The sequence below is a fragment of the Carlito syrichta genome, unplaced genomic scaffold (genome assembly GCF_000164805.1).
Source record: "Carlito syrichta isolate Samal-C Ts95f unplaced genomic scaffold, Tarsius_syrichta-2.0.1 Scaffold308839, whole genome shotgun sequence".
Lineage (NCBI taxonomy): Eukaryota > Metazoa > Chordata > Mammalia > Primates > Tarsiidae > Carlito > Carlito syrichta.
In genome coordinates, this window is record NW_007252935.1 from 1,144,266 (window position 1) to 1,166,048 (window position 21,783).

Consider the following 21,783-nt stretch of genomic DNA (forward strand, 5'->3'; position numbering starts at 1 on the left):
GGTGAAATATAAGCTCAAGCTCTGTATATTATGAAAAAAATTTGCTTTTATTACAAGCTGGAAAGAATAACTCAGTAATTGATTTTTGCTTCAGTGAAAATTTCAGCTTGAGCTATGGCTTTAACAGAAAGATGTCCAGCCAGTTGCGGTGACTCACACATGTAGCCCCAGCACTTTGGGAGGCTGAGGCGAGAGGATTGCTTGAGGCCACAGCTTCAAGACCAGCCTGGGCATCATGGTGAGACCTCGTCTCTACAATAAATCAAAAAATTAGCTGGGCATGGTAGTGCATGCCTATAGTTCCAAATACTTGGAAGGCTGAGGTGGAAGGATCACCGGAGTCCAGCAGCTTGCCACTGCACTCCAGCCTGGGCAACAGTGAGATTCCAACTCAAAAAAAAACCCAAAAACATAAAGATGTCATTGTTGCAGGGGTGGCAGTTTGTACGTATAAGGTTTGAGTTTTTGAGTTTATGGTTTACTTAAATTCTAGAATTTCCTTTTTTGTTGCTAAATCTGTCTTTGGTCATTTGTTTTCAGCTCTGTTTTTCCAACAGGGAGTTGCTCAGTGTGCATTAAAGCTGGTTCCTTTTTCTCATATAAATACCATAAAACTAAATAAGGACTGGGATTCATACAAATAGCTTCCCACCACCACCCCCCCACAAAAAACGGTAATGTTTTGTTAGAAAAGCCTCTTCTATCCCAAAGTCTTGGCTTGTACTCCTTTTTGGCTTGTCACAGAATTACGCTTTGAACTGGCACATTTTCTACTTATGCTTGGAGCAGCATGTTATTTTTGAAGAAAATTTGGAAAAAGCAGTAAGTCCTCAAACTCATTCTCTTCTGTGTATGCAAGGTGAAGTTGGGCTGCATTTCAGCAATTGTTCTTTAAAGTAGGTAGTGAACATTAGAGAGCAACATGATCTGGGGTGGTAAAAAGCAAGCACCGAGGTGCCCATGGCATCTTGGCTATTTCAAGGCAGATTTTGGGTGAAGAGGTGGTACATCTTGTAGTTGCTACTGAATGCTGGAGAAGAGGGCCACTGTGTAAGCTGCAAGACCCCTGCTGTTATCACGTGCCTCCCTAGTACAATGTGCCCTTTATGGAGACAGGCCGTTCCATTCCCAGAAACAGTAACCCTTTCTACCTTTCTTTCCCCCTTACTCTGTCACCTGCAGCCTGGCTTCTGGTCTCCAAAGTCATCCTTAGCATAGAACCAACCTTACAGCTGAAGGGACACTGCACTGAGGATCGCTGGGCTGTACCAGTCAGGGTGCAACTGGGAAGGTGCTGCTAAAGGGGACATGGGAGGGCAGGGCCACAGGCTCCGTCTGCCTGCGCTCATCTGGCCTGACACCTGCTGCGATTCATTTTTCTTCACTTGATTACATAGCATGCCATGTTATGAAATTTTGTGTCAAGATAGTCAACAGTGAGTCATAGCCTGGAAGCAACCTTGGAAATCACCAAGTCCCACTGACCCCTCATTTTATGCATGTGAATCACATTACCGCATTGTGTGATTCCAAGACCTCTGCTCACTGCCTGTCATGAACTGGGAAACAATTATAACTTCTGTACTTGTTTTATGAAAAGAAAATTATACCTTCCCCCAACTTAGGCCATTCTGGATGACCCCCACGGAGATGCTCTGGGTGGTTCTGAGATGCCACCTCTGCACAGTGCGTTAAGTTGCACCATGCTCTGAGGCCTTGAGGAGAGGCGACAGAAAGAGTGTCCAGAATATTTGGTGCTCAACTTTGTCCTCTTACTGAGACAGAAGTATTTTAACTCGGCCATAATATACTTTTAAAAGTTATGATATTTTATTTCCTCCCTATGCACTCTTGTTGCTGTATTAGGGTTCCCCTGTACCTAACTGGCACACACTACTCTGCTTGGGCCCCAGCACATATACATGCACATCCCCTGCAGGCTGCTGCTGGCATCTCCCTCAGCCACTCTAGGATGCAAAACCCAATGTACAACTCAAGACTTTAGCCAACTCGGTCTTGAGCAAGTATCACAAACACCTTAAACCCTGACTTCATGGGGGTGAGGGTCAGGTATGGGGGAAAGTTCTGGGTCACCTCTGGGGTGCCAGGGCTGTGTGCCTCACCAGACAACAGAGAGTGATCCACTACTACTAATAGTGATAGTACACCCCAGACATTGCTCTAAGTCCACCCCACAACATGGTGATACAGGTACTGTTATTTCCCCAATTATTCATATATAGTTATATAATCTAACTTGCCAATAGCTGAAAGTGGCAGAGCCAGGTTTCAAACCCATACAGTGTGGCCTGAAAGTGCCTGCTTTAAGTCACGACATCTCTTCCTCTATCATACTTATAGATGCCTGGGTTTTTCATTTCAACAGATATTAAGAGGGTCGTGTGCCACACTGGGCACTGAGGAAGACAAAAATACTGCTTGACTTCTGCCTCCCCGAGACACTTACAGTTTGGTGGGGGAAGACAGGCATGGGCCTGCCAACCATAACACAGGTCAGTAGGTATAGGCAAGGTGTTTTAGGAGAATGGAAGGAAGGTGGTGACCAGTTCTTCCCAAGACAGAGTAAGTGGGGTAAGCAAGGCTTTCTAAGGCCAAGATATTTGGATTGGGCCTTTAAGGAAGATGCTGCTGATTTTGACAGCTGGAAGAGTATGGATAAGGTAGTGTTGAGTAGAGGGAAGAGAATGAGCAAACGTAAACAGGCTTGAGAGTTGCTCAGTAAGTTGTGATTCAGGGTAGGGAGGAACCTGGGAGGTGCCGGATTGGGGCTAATTTGTTGAAAATATTTAATGCCCAGAAAGCAGTGTTTAGGTTTTATTCTTTATAATGCAGCTCCTGGAATATCAGTCTACAAGAATAATAATTGAGAAGGTGTACAAGTTTCCAGGGATACCTTAAACAAATGTAAAATTTCTCAATATGTAATACAGAAAAGCAAAGGCACCTGCCCCTGAAAACAGGCTGCTGTATTTGCAATATGAGCAATAGCAGAGTCTTGGCTGTGCTCCCTGGTGGCAGGATGACTGTGATTATGCATACCAAGGACATCAAAACACAGGTGAAGGAAAGAAGGAAAGAAAGGAGGCGGGAAAAAAAGAAATAAAATGTATTTTAAATAATTTCAAGCTTACAGAAAATTTGTACAGAAAGAAGGAAGGAAAGAAGGAAAAGAAAGTTTATTTTGAATAATTTCAAGCTAATAGAAAATTTGTGAGAGTTCTCCTAAATCCCTCATCCAGATTCAGATTCCCCAGCAGTTAACATTTTACCATATTTGCTCCATCTCTTTCTGTGTGTGTGTGTGTGTGTGTGTGTGTGTGTGTGTGTGTGTGTGTGTACACATACAATTGTCATTTCTCTAGTTTCCTTCAATCTGAAACAGTTTTAAAGGCTTTCCTTTTTTTCACAATCTTGGCAGTTTTAAAAAGAGAGATCTTTCATGTTGTGGGATGTGTCTCAAGCAGGACCTGTCAGTGTTTTCAGACTTGGGCCACGCCTTCTTGGCATGACACTGCAGAAGCGGTGCTGTGCTCTTCCCAGTGCATTTCACAGAGGCACATGATGCCACCTTTGATCACCCAGTCAAGGTGCTTGTTTATCAGCTTTCTCACTATAGAGTCACCGTTTGTTTTCTTTATGATTGATGCTATTTTGTGGTGCTGTATTATGAGATCACACCAGTATCCCAGTCTTTAGTAGGAAATCTCTACCCACTCACTTTAGCATACACTGATGATTTCTGCCAGAATCAGCCACTGATATAATGGTTGCTACATGGTGATTTTCTGTTTCCATCATTCCTCCTATATTTACTAGTTGGCACTCTAGTGTATTTATTTATTGAAGCATTGTGGACTCACAGACACCTAGTTTATTCACTGGTTTATAATTTGTTACTATCATTAATTATATTATTCCGATGCTCAAATAATCCAGATTTGGTCAGTGGAAATCCAAAAGAGTTTCTGAGTAAAATACACTCCTGATACTAGATTGTAATAGCTAAACTGATGAATCCTGAGAATTGAGAATAATAGCTAGTAGGCAGAGGGTGTGATCTGAGTTCGAGATGTGTATACACCTCAGGCAATATGGGTCACCCTGGGCGGGCAGGTAGACAGGAACACTCAGGTGTCTCTAGAGGCAAACTGACCCAAAATCCAGCTGGTTGGGCACCATCTAGTAGGTGGAAGTTCTGAATTTTTGGAGAGTACTGCTTTAACTCCCCAGATCCTGCCCTCTGACTTTAGCTTTTCCTATAGGCTAAGCCGGCCAGTGAGGAGGGTAGAGCAGTACAGGAAGGCTGGAAACAGCTTGTGCCCGCCTTTCTCTCCCACCTCTACAGAGACACTGGCCGGCTGCCAGGGTCAGCGCTGTCTTCACTTCACAGGCATTTTCAGTCCTTGCTGTTCCCGTCGTAGAATTTCAAATATGAAGCAAGTCTGTGTGCTGCGTCTCAATGTGCTAAATCAGAGCCTGGCTTCCCTCAAATGTCCTCTCTTCTTTTTTCCTGCCTTCACTTGGGCCACATCCGTCCCTCCGAGATTAGATTTATCATACATTAATGACCTTCAGAAAAGGAAATCCAATCATTTTCCTCTGCAGTGAGTCACTCATGGGTTTAACAATATTTTCTTTTTCAATAGCAGAATGAGGTAACACATAGAGCCCTGGAAGACAAGCCCAGAGACCCAGGTGAACTTGAGTTATGGAGCTGGTATGGAAAAGGGTAGTGATGGGAGACAGTGGAAGATGCAGGGGCGGTGTGCAGGTTAACATCTGTGGGAACAGGTTAAAAAAGTGGAGATGAGATTATCTGGGAGAGGAAATCTAAAGACTTTGGGAGAGAAGCCAAAAGGAGCTATAAAGGGTTGGGTCTATAAGAAGCAATACCACATTACAACTTAGCCACATAAACCAAGCCTGTAAATTTGCAGCTATGCTACATACAATATGTCGATTGGCCTGACATTTCTTATGAACTCTTGGAAAACTCTTTTGCTTTCTTTAATGCTACCAGCTTATTCACTTGAAGTGTTTGGGTAGCTGTTCAAAACAGATATAATCTCAGGAGGTACTAGTGAAATTGCAAGAGGTGGTATACACTCCATGGGAAGAAGGATTCAGGTGCCTTAGAACAAAGCCTAACACTTAACAGGTGACCATCATTTGGATGGATGGATGGATGAATGAATGGAGAGATTTTATTGGGGAGGGGAGAGGGCAGGATTAAAAATAACTGTTTGGTAAATGCAAAAGCAAGAGAAAAGCTCATCTGCGGCACATTTTTATAAACCAGAATGAGGAACACTTATATTGCTATCCTTTCTATCACATGTTTCGAACCAGTGGTGTTCGTCATATCCATTTGGTATAGGGAGGGAAATGGCTTAGGTTTACAAGAGCTTACTGCTAACAGTGTCATCAGGAGGTGCTTCCTGCTAAACCCGTTCAGAAGGGCGCTGCACTTCGCTGACTTCTCTACATCACTTTCCATTCCTGGAAAAGTTGATTTGCTAACTCAATTACTTGCATACTCTGAGTAATTAACTTCATGAGAACTTGCCTCTCTTCCTAAGTTCATCCCTGCTGGTTTTCTTTCCTGCTGACGTGGAATCTTTTTGGCAGCTTCGAACAGCAGGATGCTTGCACTCTGCTGCTTTTAAATGTGGAAATCTGTTATAATTATGTGCTTCTCTGGGACTGACTCAGCTCTTTAGGCAAAATCTTCGTGCTTTATGTGAGAGGCGACAATACGTTAATTGGAATTAGCAAAGTTCTTCAGTTTCAACAGTCAGGTGGAGTATCTGGTGAAGAAAAACACATAAATGGTGTGTGAAAGTTGTGGCGCAGGGGTGTAATTATTTTCATGGTACCATTAGTCAGTAATCGGGTCTAGAGTGAGCAGCAGTGAAACCAGAACAAAGAAGTCAGTGTGTCCTAATTAATAAATAAAATAATAATCTCAAAGTCTTGTCCATTTAAAATTCCATCGGGACACATTATTTCAGAAACCTCCAGTGCCTTTTGCTCATATTAAAGAATGGCTCGTTGTGGTAGAGTATGTAGAAAAGTATTGAGTACTTTCTTACTCAAAAGTGACATTTTTGTTACGTTGGCACTTGAGAATAGTGGCAGAGTCCTACTGGAAATGAAAGACTTGAAGAACACAGCTTATATGGCCAAACTCTCAACTGCTGACTGTGAATATTTGCACTGCTTGCTGTCTCCTGCACAGATTTTCTCAGCCTCAGCACTGCTGACAATTTGGGCTAAGGGGTTGTCTTGTGCCTTGCAAAATGTTTACCAATAATCCTGGCCTCTCCCCACAAGATGCCAGTAGCACTCTTCCACCCTCAGTAGTAACAACCATAAATATCTCCAGATGCTGCCAGATGTCCCCTGAGGATGGGGGAGCAGAATCACCCCCAGTTGAGAACCACCATTAGCGGGTTAGTACTCCCAGACTAGTTTCCTACTATCTAATCTTCTACTTCCTGGTGAGCACATTAATTTTCATATCTTTCTAAAACAAGTATTATTTGGAAAGCAAGCTTAGTTACATTAAAAGGTTAAATCATATAGTATTTTATGAATCCTAGATGAAATGATTTTTGAAATATCTGTATCTCCGTTTCACTTTGTTAATGCAGAAGTATAAGGAAATTTCATATTTTCTTGAGGCCATAAACAGGGCCTTTCTCAGAGAACATTGAGTTTTATAGGAGATAAATACATAAGTAAGGAGTATAATTGCCCTCAGTTTGTTGATTTCACCTTCTTTCCAAACACATGAGAATTTGGTCTGGACTTAGAGAGTTATCTCTAATTGAGGCTGTCACACTGGTGTTTCGATACCACAAATTGCAGACTGTATAAACTCAGTTGGGAGGAGGAGAAAGGACCTTGTGACCCTTGATGCCTAGGAGGTAGGCTGTCCTAGACAGGATGCCAACCTAAGAAGCCATGGAGCCAACTGTTAGGAGGCCATCTACTTACCTTGAGACGCTAGTGTAAATTCTGGCAATGCCACCTCTTATTATAGCTCTTTGCTTCATTTCTGCTTTGCATTTTATTTACATATTTTTCCATGTACCCATCCTCACTAGACTGTGAGCCTTGTGAGTATGGAAACCTTATCTCTTTTGTTCACACTGTGTCCCTAGCTCCTAGAACAGTGCTTAGTAAGTAGTAAGTGAAGCCAGAGAAAGAGGGAAATAGAAAGTAGGTAGGTAGATACTAGTTCATATGCCTTTATTCTCAATATTGATTATAAATGGAAGTTGAACATGAATAAATTTTTTTTTTTTTTTTTTTGCTTCACATTTGGATATTGTACATTTTACTGGTCCCTTTGAATTTAATTCCTCCCTACCTCAGTCTCACCCACACGCAATTGTCACGACAGGCTTTGTTGACACCTTTTAGCCCTAGCTTAAGTGGACGCAACCGCCCTGCTCTAGGACCCAGGACTGTGGCATCTCATGTACCCATCGTCTCCTTTTGTCTTTCTGTGCCTTTCCTTCAGCTGCACCAACAGGCTCTGCCCTGGCTCCTCTCCACCATCTATCTCTCCTTCCTTTTTTACTCTGTCATCACATACCTTGTCTTCAAAACTGATCTCCTGGTTAACTCCATTCTGTTTTGATCACTTGTTCGCATACTGTCATACTGCATCGTTGATAATATGCCTTTGAAGCAGATCTCAATTAGTGTTGTCTTTAGGGTGTTTGGCAATCATCTCCCAGCTAGACTGTATATTCTTTCTTATACATTTTCCCTCCTACTCTTTCCACTGAATAGGACCATTTTCTGCACCTAATTAAGCTTTTAATAAATGTTATATAATGAAGGTAGAGGTGCTGCCAGGAGCAGTTTCCACCACTGGATTTCCAGACATTCAGAAAATTCTTGTAAACACCAGGGACAGCCCAACAATTCTAGAATATGTAGTTAGAAGCTGTTATTTTCAAGATTTCAGTTGCAGATACAGCCAGTGGATTTTTAGCTATGTGAAAGCAGCATAGTTCTGTTTGTCCAAAAAGGCTTTTTAGGCAGTTGAGTATCTTTATAACCTTCTTTGGGACTTTTTTTTAAAAATTGTTTTTTTACTCTTCCTTAATTATTATTATTATTATTATTCCTCCTCCTCCTCCTCTTCTTCCTCCTCCTCCTCCTCCTCCTCCTCCCCCTTCTCCTCTCACTCTGCCACCTAAGCTGGAGTGCAGTGGCACGATCACATCTCACCACTGCAGTCTCGATTTCCTGGTCTCAGGCATTCCCTCCCAAGTAGCTGGGACTACAAGCATTCACCACAACACTCAGCTAATTTTTGTAGCAATAAGATCTCATTATGTTGCCCAGGCTGCTCTCGAACTCAACTCAAACTTGGGCTCATTAAGCCTCTTTCCTTGTCCTCCCAAAGTGCTGGGATTACAGGTGTGAGCTACCATACGAGGCCTTAAATTATTCTTATATGTAACAATCTTTTGTAATAAAAGCATTTTTTGGGTGACATTTCCCCAGTTCACAATTTAGCATTTTTCTTCTTTTTTAAGATCTAGTCTTAATTTTTTGGGGGGGGAGCAGTATAAGGGAGGAACTGCTATATGTATTAGAATTCATTTTAGCTCCAAATTCACGAGACTCAACCAATGGCTAAATACAATTATAGTTTATCTGTATTCCACTTAAAAGTAAAGGTAGGTTATCCATGAGTACTATAGTATGTATCTCTGATCCACTAAGTCCTTTGAGACTCTCTGTACATTTTTCCTCCATACCTAGTTATAAACTCATGGTCCAAGGTAGCAGCTAGTCTTGAAGTCATCACGTCTGCATTCCAGGCAGCAGGATGGAGGGAGGAGCAAAGAATTATCAGTGTTCTGGGTTTTTGGTTTTGTTTTTTTTTTTGAGTCAGAGTTTCTCTCTGTCACCCAGGGTAGAGGGCAGTGGCACAATTGTGGTTCACTGCAGGCTCAACCTTCTAGACTCAGGTGATCCTTTCCCCTCAGCCTCCCGAGTAGCTGGGACTACAGGCATGTGCCACCATGCATGGCTAATTCAGTGTGTCTTTTAGCAGAGGGTGCTGGGGGTTGCTACATGACATTTCTGCTTATGGCATACTAATAGTAAAAGGAAGCTTTATATTTGCCCATAGTCCTGTGGAAGAATGGGATAATGCATACTTAGGAACAGCTGGATGTCTTTGCCATGACTGTCTCCATTCATGCCCCTTCCAACTGAACTTGATATATTTCTCAGTTTATTTCAATATATTTCTTTCACCTTCTAGTGATTTCTTGTTATAGTTTTTCAAAGACGGAACCATGTGTTGTGTTGTAAAAAGTTATAAAATATAGCTGGGCTCGGTGGCTCAGCCTGTAATCCCACGCCTTTGGGAGGCTGAGGTGAGTGGATTGCCTGAGCCCGCGGGTTCAAGACCTGCCTGGGCAGCGAGACCTCATCTCTACAATAAATCAAAAAATCAGCCAGGCGTGGTAGCACATGCCTGTAATTCCGGCTACTCGGAAGGCTGAGGCGGAAACAGGATCGCTGGAGCCCAGTAGGTGAGCTGCGGTGGCCGGGAGCGGCCACTGAACTCCAGTCTGGGTGACCGAGTGAGACTCCAACTCAAAAAAAAAAGTTATAAAATATAAAGAACTAAATAAAAATCACCTATGATTCCACCACCTAAAGATGACCACTAAAAACAACATCATGTAAGAAATATCCTTAACACTAATATTTAACTAACAACTACTGTCTTCAGAGCATGAGGCTGCTTTTCAAAGTTTATTATGTTATACTTTGTATTCAATTATTTATTCCTTCAGTAAACATTATTAAACATCTGTTCCCAGCATCTTGATAATTGTGTGGTTGAGAGGGGCAGCAGTGAAAGACATTTTAAAAATTAAATTTGTTGCTCTTAGGATGCTTATAGTCTAGTACAGAGATACAAAACAAGACTAGTTTTTTATCTTGATAAAGTTGGGAAACAAACCAGGACCAGTAAGTGCCATATTTATGTTAATAATATATGTAAACATACACTAGAAAGTAGGAGATGAATGATACTGGATTTTTTTATTTTTATTTTTATTTTTTTTACTGTGGACTAGTGCTTGTACAAGTGACACCTTGAGAACACATCTCACTTTTTTAGAGGCTGTAGCGTGAAACTTGAATTACAGGTCCTCTGGGTAGCCTGATTTAAGCAGTATTAGGAAATAAGTCCAACATGGTTAAATTCTAACCCCCCCTGAGTCCCAGAGTTAGAAGTCCAAAGTTCATTTTGGGCATAATTCAGCACGACCCATATCTTTGGCAATTTGCAAGTTGAGCTAAAGAAATAAGGAAAGATGAACCAGTTTTACTGTGTTCTAAATCCTGACGTTGAATCAGTTCATCTTTCCTACTGAAAAGATGCTTAAGTGGAAAAGTAACGAAGTTAAGAAATATACAGAAAAACCTAGGAATGACGCCAAACTATTTACACTTGCCAGTAGCTGGTGAGATCTAAGTGACTCCTCGTCTCTTTACTTTTTTTTTTAACTCCATGTCCCCCCCATTCACGATACAGGCCAGGCACAGGCCCTGGACTGAGGTGTACACAGGGTACCCCGCCTCCTTTTTAAATAGTCTGTGGGACATGACATGTTTTCCAAGCATGTGCTGCTTCTGAAACTGGAAAAAAAGCTTTTGTATTTAACCTTAAGAAACTTTCAGCAGTGGCCAAGGCTCAGCTGAGATTAGTGTTAAAGGATAACCACTTGTTGGGAGCCTGCGTTGAGGGGGAGTTCCCGCCGTGCTCTGGAACCAGCAAGCCCTGCTGGGGGCCCTTCGAACCCGCAGGAACAGTGGGGCTGATTGTGCCTCTGCACCTCCTCAGGTGACCGGGGCTGAGGCCGCTTAGTTTCCACGCAGGAACACAGACTCTTTCATGAAGAAGCGACGGGCATAGGAAAAACAGAGCCTCTCTGTGCAGAGCCTTAAACTGCGGGCTTTATTTTTACTCCTGGCAAAACTGGAACGAAGAACACACATTTGCAAAAGCGCCCGGTTTCCTGTTTTCATTAAGAAAACCGGGAATGCCGAGCAGCTGAGTGTGGCGGGGGTGGTGTCACCGAAGCCAGAGGAGACCTCATTGGTGAAAGGCCGGCCTATGGCGTTTGTGCGTGGCCCGGCTAAGCGCACAGGGATATTGAAACTTCGTATGCGGGGACGAGCGAGCACGGCGGCGGCGGCGGCGGGGCTCGGGCGCCCGAGAGGCTGCGAGTGTGCGGGGCGCGCGGCGGGCCTGGTAGGTGAGCGGGGCGCGCGGGCGGGCGCAGGACCCGGGCCCCGCCGCGGTGTTCCCGGTGGGCGGCCGGGGCGAGGGGCAGGGAGAAGGCTGGGGCCGCGCGGGCCGCCCCGGACCGCCACGGCCACCCGCAGGCGGGGTCTACAGGGTCCCGTGTGGAATCGGCGGCTCACACGGGCGAGATCTGCCCGCCTGTCCGGCACCGAGCCTGCAGTTTCTGTCTGCTTGTGGAATTTCAGGCGGCGCTGGAAACAGGTCTGGCTGCATATTTTGAGTGAGCGTGTCCTCCATGTGGACTTTAAAGTGAAGAAGAGAGGTTGGAAGGAGAGAGAGGCGAGAGCGAGAGAGAGAGAGAGAAACAAGTTCTGTTAGCATGAGCACAAGTTTCCAGGCAGGAGCGCCTCGGCCAGCCCTCCAATTCTTAGGCTAGGAAATGATTGCTGCTGAGCACTTCTTTCAGATGGAATCCATTTCCCACATGTTTTTAGAATTGAACAGCGAGAACCATTGAATATTGTTTTAAATCAGGACACCGCAAATACATACCTTTTCCTTCCTCTGCTTGGCAAACTTCTTTTTGTACTTGTCTTTTCGACACTTCAGAAGAAAGAGGGCAGATGGAGGCCAAAGGGGTATTCAGAGCACTCACTCTGTCAGGTCGAAATGTTCGGCAGTACTGGGGGTTGGGAGGGCAGAGCAACCCAGGTGTGCAGGAAGCTACTTCAACCTTGGCGGCAGTCAGGTGGGTTTGTAAAACCCAAGGTAGGGCAGGGGTACAGATGGCTTACGTTTTCACTCACTGCATTTGGGTCCTTCCCACAGATCTAAAAATGCAGAGCTTGTTAGTATGACTCTAGGAAAACACATTACTTGATCCTACAATTTAAACAAACAATACCTGCCTTGCATGTAAATTGGAAATGCATAGCTCACGTCAGCGGTAAGGTCTATGCTTTGAAAGGTTCTTGTGTTTCTCCTTTTAAATGTTTGGTTTAGCCAGAAGTAGCGTTTGCCAAGCACCACCTGATCCAGAGGTTAGAGTATAGATTTGCCCTTATTTTCATTCTCCATTGCATCTGTTTGGATTCATCACAAATACAAAACAAGGTGTTCCTGGGGTAGCTAATGTTTTGTCCAAAATAAGCCAAAGTGGAGAAAACTTTTCCTCCAGTTGGGAGTGGTTTTTGTTTTGTTTGTAAATGGGAAGAGAAATTGAGAAGAGGAAGACACAAAATAGAGTTGAAATCTTTCTCCTGACTGTGTTCTTGTACCCGTGCTGCCAGAGTTAATCACCCAGCATCCTGTGCCCCAGCTTTCTCAGCAAGGGAGGTGTCAAGGCAGATTGTGATCTTGTGGAGGTGATCAGGCACTGAGTGCTCTTGGCTACCATGGAGAAAGGTTGCCCAGCCTGCAAAAGATCAGCAGTGGGAAGAGCTCCTCCCAGGCCTCCTGATTCTGCTACTGACTTTGCTGGTCTGCTGCTGACTTTCAGTTTTTTGTGCCTCAGATAACACTTTGTAAAAATAGAAATCTTAATGTCTGCTATCTATACAAGGACTGTAGATGGCAAATGAAATTATATACCTGACAATACTTTCAAGTCTTTTTAAAAAGCACATTCTTTGAAAAATAAAGCAGTTAGTAAGGACTTACTATGTGCTTGGCTCTTTAAAATCATTAGATCATTACATTCTTTTAACCCTATGAGTTAAATACTTGTGTTTCTATTTTTACTCAGGGGTAAACTGAAGCTCAGAGAGGTTTATTAACTTGCTCACCCAGCTGTTAAGTTGTAGATCCAGGGTTAGAACATAGGCCTGTCAATTCCTAAAATCATACCAGCTTGCTACACTGCAACATCCACAAATGTTAGTTTTTACCGTTATGTATATTACATGCCAATATAATATTCTCTTCTCTCACTCTTAGAAAAAGCAGATGATGTTCTGAATGGAGACCATGACAAGGAACAGAAAGACCCTTATTTTGTGGAGACCCCCTACGGTTATCAACTAGACTTAGATTTCCTCAAATACGTGGATGACATACAGAAGGGAAACACCATCAAGAAACTAAACATCCAGAAGAGGCGGAAGCCATCTGTGCCATGCTCAGAACCCAGGGCCACACCTGGTCAGCAAGGTGTGTGGACTTCCACCGAATCCCTCTCTTCCTCCAACAGTGATGACAACAAGCAGTGCCCCAGCTTCCTCCTAGCCAGAAGCCAAGTTACATCAACGCCAATCCCAAGGCCACCTGCCCCTCTGGAGACTTCACCCACTTTTCTTACCATCCCAGAGAATCGACAGCTGCCACCTGCCTCGCCCCAACTCCCAAAGCACAACCTTCATGTCACCAAGACACTGATGGAGACCCGGAGAAGACTCGAACAGGAGAAAGTCACCATGCAGATGACACCGGGTGAGTTCAGGAGGCCCAGGCTGGCCAGTTTTGGAGGCATGGGCTCCACGAGCTCCCTCCCCTCCTTTATGGGTTCTGGAAACCACAATCCTGCCATGCACCAGCTTCAGAATGGCTACCAAGGTAATGGGGATTATGGTGGCTATGCCCCAGCCGCTGCCACCACTTCCTCCATGGGGAGCTCCATCCGCCATAGCCCCCTGAGCTCAGGGATCTCCACCCCTGTGACCAACGTGAGCCCCATGCACCTGCAACACATCCGTGAGCAGATGGCCATTGCCCTGAAACGCCTGAAGGAGCTTGAGGAGCAGGTGCGAACCATCCCTGTGCTGCAGGTAAAGATCTCTGTCTTGCAAGAGGAGAAAAGACAGTTGGCCTCACAGCTGAAAAACCAAAGGGCTGCATCCCAGAACGATGTCTGTGGTGTGAGGAAGCGGTCCTACAGTGCGGGGAATGCCTCCCAGCTGGAACAGCTCTCCCGGACCCGGAGAAGTGGTGGGGAACTGTACATTGACTATGAGGAGGAAGAGATGGAGAGTGTAGAACAGAGCACACAGAGGATAAAGGAGTTCCGGCAGCTCACAGCAGACATGCAGGCCCTGGAGCAAAAGATCCAAGACAGCAGCTGTGAGGCCTCGTCGGCGCTCAGGGAGAACGGAGAGTGCCGGTCTGTGGCGGTGGGTGCTGAGGAGAACATGAACGACATCGTCGTGTACCACCGAGGCTCCAGGTCCTATAAGGATGCAACTGTAGGGACAGTTATAGAGACGAGGAACTCTGCAGTCAGTGTAACAGAGGCCATGCTTGGAGTGACTACTGAAGCAGACAAAGAAATTGAGCTGCAACAGCAGACCATAGAAGCCTTAAAGGAAAAGATCTACCGCCTGGAAGTGCAGCTTAAGGAAACCACCCACGACCGGGAGATGACAAAACTAAAGCAAGAACTGCAGGCTGCTGGATCGAGGAAGAAAGTTGACAAAGCCATCATGGCCCAGCCGCTTGTTTTCAGCAAGATGGTGGAAGCAGTGGTACAAACGAGAGACCAAATGGTTGGCAGTCACGTGGACCTGGTGGACACGTGTGTCGGGACCTCTGTGCAGACAAATAGTGTAGGCATCTCCTGCCAACCCGAGTGTAAGAATAAAGTCGTGGGGCCTGAGCTGCCCATGAATTGGTGGATTGTTAAGGAGAGGGTGGAAATGCGTGACCGATGTACTGGGAGGTCTGTGGTGACATGTGACAAGAGTGTGGGTGTGGAAGTCAGCGTCTGTGAAACAGGCAGCAACACAGAGGAGTCTGTGAATGACCTGACGCTCCTCAAGACAAACTTGAATCTCAAAGAAGTGCGATCCATTGGTTGTGGAGATTGTTCTGTGGATGTGACTGTCTGCCCTCCAAAGGAGTTCACCTCCCGGAGCATGAACACCGAGGCTGTTGGCCAGGTGGAAGCTGCCATCATGGCAGTGCCTCATACCACAAACCAGCACACCAGCACGGTTTTGGAACAGGTGAACCAGTCCACCAACACCGAGATGGCCACCCTCGTAGAATCCTACACCAACACTTCCCTAAGCACTTTGGACAAGCAGACCAGTACTCAGACCGTGGAGACACGGACCGTGGCTGTAGGAGAAGGCCGCGTCAAGGATGTCAACTCTTCCACCAAGACACGGTCCATCGGTGTGGGAACATTGCTTTCTGGCCATTCTGGGTTTGACAAGCCATCAGCTGTGAAGACCAAAGAGTCAGGAGTGGGGCAGATAAGCATTAATGACAACTACCTGGTTGGTCTCAAAATGAGGACCATAGCTTGTGGGCCTCCACAGTTGACTGTGGGGCTGACAGCCAGCCGGAGGAGCGTGGGTGTTGGGGATGAGCCTGTAGGGGAGTTCCTGGAGAGCCCCCAGCCCCAGGCTCCGTCTGGAATGATGACCGGCTTGGATCACTATATAGAACGTGTCCAGAAGCTGCTGGCAGAACAGCAGACGCTGCTGGCCGAGAACTATAGTGAACTGGCAGAAGCTTTTGGGGAGCCTCACTCACAGATTGGCTCCCTCAACTCACAGCTCATCAGCACCCTGTCCTCCATTAATTCTGTCATGAAGTCTGCAAATACTGAAGAGCTGAGGAACGCTGACTTTCAGAAAAGCAGTCTAGGTAAAATCACAGGTAAGGGGCACCTGAGGGACCTGGGAGTGAGGGGAGACTGTCTTTCCAGGAGATGAGGAATTTTTTTTTTAACTGCTGGAATCATTTTTTGGTGAAAAATGGAGAAAGCTTTAGATGGGTAATAGGTAGAATGAAAACTAAAAATCAAAACCCATAAATAATCTGCTGGTTTTCATTATCTGGTTACTTCATTGGTCTCTAACCAAGCACTAAGGCTAGAAGAAAAGTAAACTACAGTTGGCTGGCCTAGAGGTTGTCTCTGGGGCTGCTGATTTGATAGGATGCTTTCTCCTTTGGCTTCCAGTTATTGACTTGCTCATTTTATGCAGAACTGCCTGAAAAAAAATTCTATGTTGTTTGTACCCACAGTTACCAATATATTATCAATTAAAAATACTGGTATAAAATGTTTTCAGCTAGAATTTTTGGAATAGGAGAGACACCCCATTCATTTAGCAAATAATTATTAAATTTGAGCCAGGCACCGTGGTGCAGACCGGTAGTCTCAGCTTCTCTGGAGGCTGGGAGGAGGAGCACTTGAGCCCAGGAGTTTGAGGCCAGCCTCCACAACATAGCAGGGCCCTTGTCTCTAAAAAATAATTACTTGGAATTATTTGAATTCCTACTTTGCTTCAAGCATAGGTATAGGCTTTGAATAAAACCGAACAGAGTCCCTGTCCTCATGGTACTTATATTCTCACTGGGGCGCAGGCAGTAGACAGAAAACCTATAATATGTCAGAAGGTGATCAATGCTATGAAGACAGTAACTGCACTGTGGGAATAGCAGATGGTAGCGGACAGGGGTGGGGCTATTTGAGGCAGTCAAGGAAGGCCTTGCTTCGAAGGGTCCCTTGAGCAGGAACTCTGAGACCAGGGTCTTTTCCCACTATTAGTTTTGATAAGTGCTGACATTTTTGTCTTTCTCATTTTCTCCATTATTCACTGGAATTCTTGCTAATCCTTTTCTTTAAGTTGAAGCTAATAATTAAGAAAATATCCTGGATGTTTTCAGGATATGTGGTAACTTCCTTTGAGCCTCAGTGAAATTACTGCCCTCGCCATCGGGTACATCGTGTCTCTCCTAATCCTTCATGGCGTCCTAGGCCTGGGACCACACTGCCTGGCTTCCATTCCTGGCTCTCCAGTTCTCACGAACCAGTGTGACCTGGGGAAGGACATGCATTAAATTAATTTTATGTGAAAATGTATGAAATAAATGTAAGTAAGCCATCCACAAAAATTAGTCTTTCTCTTTTAATCATTCCCTAAGAGGGCAATGATTAAAATGGACCGAAATAGATTGTTTATATCTTCCTAAGTTTCCATTTTCAGACCTAAATTATTATTGGTTTCCAGTATCTCTTCTATGGGACAGATAGTTTGTTGTGGAAGAAAAAAAAAATGAACATGACAGCTGATGTGTGGGTGTTTGCCTTTTAGAATTTAAAGGGTCTAATAAATGTCCAGGGGAGTCTACTTAGAATAAACAGGATTAAAAAGATGTGTGGATTGAAGCAAAGTCTGAAGTAACTAATACTATGTCTGCTTCCACATCCTTTTAAAAATCATGATGTCAGATGTTGAAGTCAAAATTAAATTCTTAAATACCTCCAGACACAGATGACACAGTGGATCATCCAGTATGAAAGCATTTTCTTTCCAGCCTTCCTCCCTCCTCCCCAAACTGGGGTTTCTGTTTCACATTCTTGCCAAAAATATTCAGCTGTAATACTGGAGTAATTTTCCTGACCCCTTGAGCCTGAGACCAGGGAGCAAGTTTGGTCTGGCTGTTATAGTGTTTTTTAGTCTATTTCCAGTCACGCTGACATGCCACACATCACTGTTTAGACCAGACCCGTCATACGAACACATAATTAATCAGCTAAAATACAAGAGACCTACAGCATTGGTGAACAAAACAATGCATATTTTCAGTAGCACTTAATTAGTCATAGTGGCAGCCCCTCAGAGTACACAAAGACAACTTTAAAGCATTTCTGTCATTCATATCACATTTGTGTTTTAACCATTTTGCTTTAAAGCTCTAATGAAGAAGGAATTTGGTTAGGAAACCAACCCAGAGTATTGAGTGTTTGTTATATGGACGGAAAATTCAAGCAGCTTGATATAGTAAGGCAGAGATTCTCAACACTGTGAGAGTGTAGGTATGTGTCACAGTGCACTAGGGATTCCTGCACACCATAAAACATAGACTGTCGCTCATGCAGTCTAGAATGAAATTTCTGTACTGAAAGCTATACTAGAGTGTAGAAATGTATTTATTTCAAATCACTGCCCAAATAAAACAATAAGGAAGTTGAATTTGACACCTAGCAAAAAGAGCATATAAGTGATCACTTACTTGAACCTAGTGCTGTGCTTTAAACAGGTTGTCAAATTTGTACTCTGAAGTCAGACACTGTGGATTCACACACTTTCTTTGTCTCTGGAACAAGTTATCTTTGTTCCTTCATTGTGCTGTGATGAAGATTCAATGAGTCAATAGGAGTAAAGCATTTGGAGTAGTGTGCAGCACAGAGTATAACGCTCAGTAAAAGCAGGCTGACATTAGAGTTGCTTGAGTACTTTCAGAAATGGAAATGTAGACATAGGACAAATTGCAAAGCAAAAATTGTGCAAATTGTCTTTTGTTTTCAATCCAAATTTTTATCTTCATTGTTCTGGCTAATGACCCTTCCCCCACCCAATTGGTATGCCTCCCCAACTAATAATTTTATCGAGATAAAGAAATATATCGATAAAAATGGGAAAACACAAAATGAATACAATAAACTTTCAGTCCAAAGTCATTCAGAATCTGTGCCAAAGCCCAAAATGAAGTGTATTAGTGCCCAATCCATAGAATTCTGTTCCTTTTTCCTAAAGTTGAAGATTTAACGATGGTGTCACTTTTTAGTATGCAAAAAATTATTTTTAGCCGTGTCATAATGCCTAACACTCCTATTCAATTTCTTAAAATCACAACTGGAGTGTACACTATAAGAAATTAACAGTTCAGAAGACCATCAATAAACAGTGAAAGCCTCCCTCACACTCCTGGGGTGCCCATGTGTGTTTGGCATTTACAGATGTGCATGCATGGTGCTCTGCATTGTGGAAACACACTTTTTAATAAAATTTGCATCATACATAGCCTATGTATTTTTTCGCCTAAAACGTCACAGATATCTTTCCAGAATTTGAACGACAATGTCTTAGTTTTGATGCAGATGGAATGTGATGGTGACCAAAGGTGTTCTGTATTTTTTAATTCCTGAGTGAGTTTAATGTATTTGATATTTTCTTCCAGGAAATAAAAAAGTTGAGAGGAAATTAGTTTCTATTTTAACAGAAATTTTAGGAAGGGAAATTTTATTCTTCCTATAAATCAAGTTTATTGTTTTGGTTTGGGGAGTGGGTTAATGTTTTGTTTTCTTATTTTATTCTGGAGAAAGGAGGAGAAAGAAAATTCCAAGCAAATGACTTGCAGTTACAAATACTCTAAAAATATAACGATCTCTGAGCAAATACAAACAAAACTATAACAAGGAAATGTAATTGCCATCCACATTATTTATAGAATGTTTATCTCTCATATTCAAAAGAACCACTTTTGAGAATTGGCTTCCATATTTGCACTTTTAGTTATCTTGGATGTGTTAAAAAGTTTATGAGCATGAAGTCATTCCCATAACCGTGAAAGTAAGTTATAGACAGAGATCTGAGCCAAAGCAAAAGCAGAGAAATAAGTTATTACAAAATAGCACTTCTGGTTAGTTTTCTCCTAGTTCAAATAATATACCATTTACTTGTCCTAGCATCTGTGTTTTTTAAATCACTTTTTAAAAATGCTACAAGAACATCAAAACAGTGCAAACCAAGTGTTTCTGGAACCCTGTGGAATGTAAGTGCATGATGTAGTGGAAGACCTATTGGCCGGGAAGTCAGAAGATCTGACTTCTGGTAGCAGATGTGCAGGTAGCTTGCTGTATCATTTTAGAGATGTAGAGGTGGGCTTCCGTAGACTCCTGTGTCAAATGATAAAATTGAGTTAGTTTTTCTCTGATGGTCCCTTTCAGCAGGATGATTCTATGCAAATCACTCTTCTCCAGGCTGCCTGCCAGATTTAGCTGGGGAACTTTTTCCCCAAAATTCATGGGTTTCCTACCATCATCCACCAGTCACCCAATAGGCACACCCAGGTCCTATTTCAGGGAAATGTTGGCATAAACAGCTTTAGAGCAGAGCGTTTTAATTTAGAGTTAATAGCTTCCTTAACAGTTTTGTATTTGAACTTTTTGTGAAGAAAGTACATGATGTTCACTTGATTCTCAAAAGGGATAGTTGACCCTCAGAAAAACTGAAAATGCAGACCTAGGTCATCTGTTATAGAACTTGGTAAAAGGTGCTTCAGCCCTGAGGAAGATCTTTTCAAAAGATTTAAAGTCTGTCCACCACCTTTGTGAGACCTTCAGTTGACACTTGTTTGAAAATCTTGTTCTTTTAAGTTAAAGCTTTGCCATTTAAAATGATATCCAAATGTACAGTGAAATGCAAATATGCTTTGAAAAAAGATGCAAGTTTACTTTGATACTTTTACTCTGAATTAATTCTAAAGTATGCTGTTGTTTCTGGCTAAAGCATGGAGTTTGATGGTTTTTAAGAACTAAAATGGCTTTTTGAGTTATGGATGTCCAAGCGGGTGCAGTGGCTCACACCTGTAATACCAGCATTTTGGGAGGCAAAGGCAAGAGGATTGTCTGAGCCCAGGGGTTCGAGACAGTCTGGGCAACTTAGCGAGACCTCATCTCTACAGTAAATTTTAAAATTAGCTAGGCATAGTGGAACACGCCTGTGGTTCCAGCTACTTGGAAGGCTGAGATGAAAGGATCATCTGAGCTCAGGAGGTCGAGGTTACGGTAGCCATGAGTGTGCCACTGGACTCCAACCTGGGTGGCAGGGTGACTCCAATTCAAAAAACACACAAATGAAAAACCCAAAGAGTGATGGATGTCCAGTCATAAATGACAAATATAGTAACTGATATTGGAAAATGGCTATAGCTGTTTATTCGTCTGAGCAGTAAGTCATTCATTTCTCAGTAAAAATGTTTAAAGTGTGCTCTATTCATGTCAATTGATAGCTATGCATTAAATGACAACTATATGCAAAATATGATCCAAAGTATCAAAGACAGATGTATGCTGTTCTATATATACGTTGAAGACCCTGGATAGGTCTATACTCATCCAGGTGGGAAACTAAGACAAGTACACCAGAAATGTAAATGAGAACCTGTGATACTGTATGTTAGGCACCAAATAATGTGCAAATAGGAAATGCTCTGAGTTCAGCTGCAGTCGAGTTATCTGAGGTCTTGGGAGGAGAAGAGGACCTTAGCTATGTGGGGAAGAACACAGAGCATACCTTCTTAACCCAGCTTTAGTTAATGCAGCCTGTCAGCTTGGGTTTTCTGGGTCAGGTCTTGGAATAGTGTGTAATTAAATGTGGGTGGGGTTGTGGTGAGGGAGAATCTGATTCTTAATCCACTCTAGCATTTTAATTTCTGAGAGCCTGCTTTTAGATCACAGTCATGACAGCTGTCTGATATGTTCCCAGGAAAATATCAAAATGACCCTAGAAATGATTAAACTACAGCTCTGATGATTTAAGTTTTCTGTCTCCAGTTTGAGTTGGCTATTAATGTTGGTGACCACATGCAACAGCATTCATGCAGAGTTCAGGCAGAGGAGAGCCTAGGAACAGAAAGGAACTGTCCTTCTCCATCAGAGCTGCATATTTTCCCTTGAAAAGTAAAATGTAGCCGGGCTCGGTGGCTCAGTCTGTAATCCCGCGCCTTTGGGA

At 43.4% G+C, this 21,783-nt stretch overlaps 1 protein-coding gene across 1 annotated transcript in view; it reads left to right on the top strand.

Annotated features, from left to right (window-relative positions):
- KANK1 (KN motif and ankyrin repeat domains 1) overlaps positions 1–21,783 on the top strand; it is a 173,549-nt gene that overhangs the window by 127,366 nt on the left and 24,400 nt on the right. The window contains exon 3 of the mRNA XM_008066069.2: positions 13,256–15,916. Coding sequence (XP_008064260.1) covers positions 13,256–15,916 — 2,661 coding nt within the window. The remainder of the gene's footprint in view (positions 1–13,255; positions 15,917–21,783) is intronic.